Genomic DNA, 6,086 nt, shown 5'->3' with positions numbered 1-6,086 from the left:
GCCAGATTGATCAGCCAAATATTAAATATGAGACACATGGGTACGCGCAATGACATACAAGCCAACAGGCGTAGAGATGAGAGTATAGCAGAGCATGCTCTCACACACACACACACACACACACACACACACACACACACACACACACACACACACACACACACACACAGCAGGGTAAGAGTGTAGAGCTACATGTGTTTGCTGTTACAATGAGGGTTCCTACTGTTAGCAGCATCCTCCCACCATCTGGTCCAAAGCAACACGCCAGTTTAGAAGACCTTTCCTTTACCCTCCTGCTCATTTATCCAAGTGTGTGTGTGTGTGTGTGTGTGTGTGTGTGTGTGTGTGTGTGTGTGTGTGTGTGTGTGTGTGTGTGTGTGGCTAATGAGATAAACCAAGCAGGCAGCCACACACACAACTGACACAAGCAAGCTAACAAGCACACAGAGAGATGACAGACTAGTGTGTTTTTCACTGTATTTATCCGGTGATGGGACAAAGAAGAGACGAGGTGTTGTGACATTGACTTCTCTGCCAAGTTGAATGTTTTTCTATCATGACTGGAGCTCACCAGAGCAGCTAATATGCTCCTGATCACTATGCACAGACCCCAGGCACAGACACATGGTGACAAAGACTGTGAGGTCGTCGTGCAGTGACAGAACATGAATGGTTGCACCAAGTCTGCACAACCCTGATTACTGTAAATCCCTAATCTGCTGTACTGTAGCCGTTTCGCGCACACACACACACACACACACACACACACACACAGCAAGTTTTTAATATGCAATTCTCAACTCAATATTTCATCTCGTTATACTGTACCGTACTGATATCTAGTCTTTACTATGTGCGTATTGCTTGATTGCGTGTGTGCTTACATCAGACATTTATCAGAAAGATAGTACAAGATGACATACTTTGTGTGTTTGTGTTTTCTTGTGTTTTTTTTCGGGAGGGGGGAGAGAGAGGGAGAGGTGTCTGCTAATTCCCCCACACAGTAACTCTGTCATTTCTCAACCGTTTCGGACGCGGGGTGGCTCGCCGGAACCGGGCTAGTACCCCGGGCGCGTTTGGAAGTTCCCACAGGGAGTTGCCCCACTCAGTTCACACGGGTGTGATTTTTTTCTAGCATTAGTTTTAGTATAGCTTGAAAGCTTGATAATACAAACATTAATACCGACAAAGTAAGGCACATAATATCCCTTTTCTGGGAAAAGGGAAAACATTAAGTAAAAATTAGGTGAACATTAAGCAACAATAGCAGAGCTTGGTGTAGATAGGCTATTTTCACAAGAACAACAATGTATATCAGGGTTTAAGTGGTCCAGGTGCATTGCTTTCAGTATTGTACATCTTTATTTGACAGGGGTCAAGTTGTTTGCTCTGTAATTTCTGGGGTTCAGAAGTCCAAAATATAAGCTAAACAAAATGGTGGAATTCATTTTTAAGCTTGAGTGAGAACGAATCCTGTTAGGCTTCTGAAGTGTAGATACGGCTAGAGACTATCTCTCTCTCTCTCTCTCTCTCTCTCTTATCTGGTTAGCATTTGTCATGCTTTTGACCAAAACAAAACATATTTATATCCACCATATTGGATTATTTCACTCTCTATCTGAGATCAGAGAAAGGCAGACAGGGACATAAGACTCCATTAACAACATAATGGCTTTATGTTTGTTGTGATCACATCCATCAAGTTACACAGATGCACATGTGTATGTGCAAAGATATACACACACACAAACTCACATGTTCCTACAGGATGTTTTGACACAACCATAGACGTGTGTGTGTGTGTGTGTGTGTGTGTGTGTGTGTGTGTGTGTGTGTGTGTGTGCGTGCGGACCCATTATGGTCTACAGTATGTTGTGCTTCTGGCAGTAAAAGCCATTGGCCCCTTTAGCCATTAACAGGGTTTTTATGGACCAGACCACAAACCAGAAAACAACCAACCAATACACACACGCACACGCACGCACGCACACGCACGCACGCACATGCAAATGCACACAAACCATAACCTCTTTTTCCTCCTCTCCCTAAACGACACCTAATGGTTATCTCGCCTCGTTTGTCTTTCACCCAACCCCACCCCCATGCACCGCCACATCTTTCTCTTCCTCCCAATCATCATCATCATCATCATCTGCCTCTGCATTGTCATTTTTCTTTTTGCCTCTTTATCTCCGCATCTCTTCCCCATCACTTTTCTTCAGACCAGTGGTGTAAAAGTAACTATTCACATTTACCCAAGCACTGTACAAGCACTGTACACTCCGCACACTCCTTTTCGACTTTTCCCTTCAGGGGTCGCCACAGCCCTTTCCGACCTTCACCCTGTCCTCTGCCTCCTCTTCTCTCACACCGACTAACTCCATGTCCTCTTTCACTATATCCATACATCTTCTCTTTGATCTTCCTACCGATATACTCACTATACCTCTGTACATTTCCAAACCATCTCAGTCTGGCCTCTTTGGCTTTATCTCTAAAACATCCGACATGTGCTGTCCCTCTGATGTACTCGTTCCTGATCCTATCCATCCTTGTTACTCCCAGAGAGAACCTCAACATTTTAGTCTCTGCTACATCCAGCTCTGCTTCCTGTCTTTTCCTCAGTGCGACTGTCTCACCACCACCTTCCCTTTCATTCTTGCCGATACCTTCCTATCACACATCTGACACTTTTAACCACCCATTCCAACCTGCTAGCACTCGTTTATTCACCTCTTTTCCACACTCTCCATTGGTCTGAAATGTTACCGTACTTAAAGTCCTCCACCTTCTTCACGTCTATAGTCTCTGTAACCAGTGCTTTAACATTTTAACAAAAAATAACACTTACGAATCTGGCTCAAAATCCCGTAGAGCGTACTGGCCTTTACCCTACCCTATTTTATACTTCAACAATCCAAAAATAGCCAATCTACAAGCTCACAACATGTCACATTGCAAGCCTGTGTAGGTCACCTATTTCAGAAAAATTGATAAATTGGAAGTACTTGTTTCAGACTATATCCATCTCTCATCTGTGTTGACTTTTTGCTGTGTTTTTCTGATCTAATCCCCCCTCCTCCTCCTCTGCTTCCTCTGTGTGGTTCCATTGTGCCTTCAGGCTGGTTCCGGCCACAGTTCCCTGCTGACGTCCCAAAGCAGGGATTTCTATCAACAATACACTATACTTCACCACAGGCACAGATGATGGTTCCAACGAGGGAGGACATTATTAATTTAATACACAATGAACCACTTAATAGCCCTATTTTCAAACATTCAATTCAAGAATTGTGTAGCCTCACGTAGCCAGACAATATATTCCTATATATCTCCTATATATGCTATATAGAGTCTGGAACTATACCTCCCATAATCCAAATAGCCTAATTTGTTTATCATTTCAGTTCACAAAAGATATATTTTAAAACATCTTTAGAGATTTTTTTATTATTATTATTTCCATTTATGCTAAGCAGCAAGCTATGCTTAGATGATTTCTATTTATATTATGATGAATTTGCACGACTGTAAAGACGAAATGGAGGTGGGGAGGAGGCTCTACTTCCGCTTTATATTTTACCCATGATCAGAGCTTCCGTGCTCCAGACTGTATGACGGAAGCATTTAACATAAAGTGCCACGAACATATAGTCAAAGGATGACATATTCACCCAATTCCTGATCTGACCTGATCTGACATCACCAAGGTACAAGTCTACATAGACAGACAGTTGCATACGAGACAGATCTACCCACCTATCAATGTGTCACCCTCTCTGTCTCGTTTGCCATTGGTGACGGGATGACCAGGAAGGACCATGTGACGGGATGACCAGGAAGGACCATGCTGATGTTTCCAACCAGCTGTACGCCTCGCCTGCTATGCCATTGCTAAGGACGTCCAGGCTATGAAGGCTGTTGTAGGGGAGGAGGCCCTCGGTTCAGATGGTCTTCTCTACCTCGAGTTGCTGCAGAAGTTTGAGAAGAAATGCATTGCTCAGTAAGACAACCTGACAGTGTGCGAGGTCCTGGAAATTGTCTGTCAGTTGCTCCAGGTTTTCCCTAAAAACATGCTGAGGAGGATTCTTAAGAGCTGCCTGGATGAGTGAATCGTTCATCCTCTATGGAGAAGAATCACACTTGTGTGAAGTGAGGGGCACTCTTATCGTCATACATCACATTCCATGCTCAGCCAATCAAATCATCACTATGTGGTACACACAAACTCAATAACATTGGGTCACCTTTAAATTGTCTCATATACTGTAACAATTGTGGTAAAAAAAAAACTGTGAATATTGTCAGTGAGGTGGCTTTTGTATCTGGTGTTTCTGGTGAAAATGTCTTAGCCTCAGTTGATTCTTCACATCCATGAATCAAGGCTATTTAGCGTGTGTATAGAGCGTCGCAGTCCCGCCCCCTACCAGGGCCCAGGAAATGATTTCCCTCATAGACATTTCAAAAAGTATTTATTTAAAGACCTTGTAATTATTAGTTTGGTCCAAAATATTGTGTTTACTGTCATGATTTGTCACAACTCGAGTTGGCTTTGTACGACGCTTCAAAGGTCTTTAAATAAATACTTTTTGAAATGTCTATGAGGAAAATGCTATACATCTATGGACGAACAATTTTAAAAGTTGAGTGGTCAAGAGCTTGAATCTTCTTTTCAGTCTTGAACTCTGCCTTGGAGATTCTGGAGGCGGGACTCCCAGTGGATCTCAGCCATGTTTTCATCTGTTTCACCTCAATGCTTGGGCCTTGCATCTGTCCTTGAACAGTTCCTGCATCCGTATTCTGCACCCAGCCAACCAAGCCTATCCTTTTCGCCTCTGCTTGAGTGTATTTCCGAAAGTATACCCCTTGCACTCTGCCAAAAACTTCATAATCCACTGAAATTAGGTCTTTACCACTACCAGAGGACATGATGAACAGTACGATACTCTGAAACGTTTGAAATATTCCCTAATGTATTTAAATCAAGAGCCGTGGCAACAATCACCTCTCTTCAGGTTGACAGATCAGTGGGAAGTAATGCAGAATCCAGAAACTCTGTGAATTACTATGAGTTTATGATGTTAATATCTGCCCTAACAATTGGTGTACCTTGCTCTGAGTTCCTTTTATACACTTTTGCTGTGACGTATATGTCCATATTCGGATCATCAAAAAACCATACAATGTAGTGGAGGAGACCGAACTTGGTGTCGACACCCGATCGACAGTGTCCACTGCAGCTCAGAACTCCAGATCTCAAACAGCCAGCCTGGATTACAGACGCACTCCACTACGCACATGCCATCAATTACTACATAGGACTAAATTCAGAAAGCTCACAATTGTAAGACAACACTGGAAACGGAACTGAAAAGTGTATAGAAAGCTATCTGTGAAAAGGGTGGGATTTATTCTTCGGCCTAGTAGGAATGTGTGTGCAAAATTTCACGTAAATTGCACGCTGCGTTCATGATTTGAGGCATTTTGTTCAAAAGGGGCAAATCATGTGATAATTGATCACATGACTTTAGAGATACTGTGTAGCGATTTGCGGGAGTCTGACAGAAACTGGAGTAATATAAAAATCACACCCGTGTGAAGTGAGAGGCGCTAATATATTAAGTCTAACTCATGTTGATTAGGTGATGTAATGGTGCAACACAAACATTAAACGCCATTAACAATAAAGAGACAATGAGGCACATTATGACGTAAATTTTCCATTCATTGTCAATGGCGTTTACAAAACAAACATTGAACTAAAGACAAACATTAAACCTGTGTATATGAGGATAAAAATGTGTATGCCAAGTTTCACGCAGATCGGTGCAGTTATAGGTAAAATTGCAAATCAGCCTGTTGAGGGCCCTCACCACAAGGGCTGATTTGAACATTTTCAAATGGCATTCCATCCTCACGCTATTGGGAATATGTGTGTGCAAATTGGCATGTAAATTGCACGCTGTGTTCATGATTTGAGACATTTTCTTCTGAACGGACCAATCCTGCAAAAAGGCCGTCCTGGACATTTTGGGGCAGAGGTTTGGAATTGACATCCAGGGAATGTGGGAATGTTTTGTATAGCG

The 6,086-nt window shown here is 42.7% G+C and overlaps 1 protein-coding gene across 1 annotated transcript; it reads right to left on the bottom strand.

Moving 5' to 3' along the window:
• Positions 1-4,620: 4,620 nt before the first annotated feature.
• acyp1 (acylphosphatase 1, erythrocyte (common) type) lies at positions 4,621-4,929 on the bottom strand (the record flags this gene model as incomplete). Its single annotated transcript, XM_080761158.1, has 1 exon — positions 4,621-4,929. One exon carries the CDS (start codon positions 4,927-4,929, stop codon positions 4,621-4,623), a length of 309 nt encoding a protein of 102 aa, XP_080617284.1.
• Positions 4,930-6,086: the final 1,157 nt, after the last annotated feature.

This window comes from Protomyctophum bolini (genome assembly GCF_963924005.1).
Source record: "Protomyctophum bolini genome assembly, chromosome: 4".
Classification (NCBI taxonomy): Eukaryota; Metazoa; Chordata; class Actinopteri; order Myctophiformes; family Myctophidae; genus Protomyctophum; species Protomyctophum bolini.
Note: the sequence above shows the minus strand (reverse complement) of the source record. Positions and strands in the feature narration are given on the sequence as shown.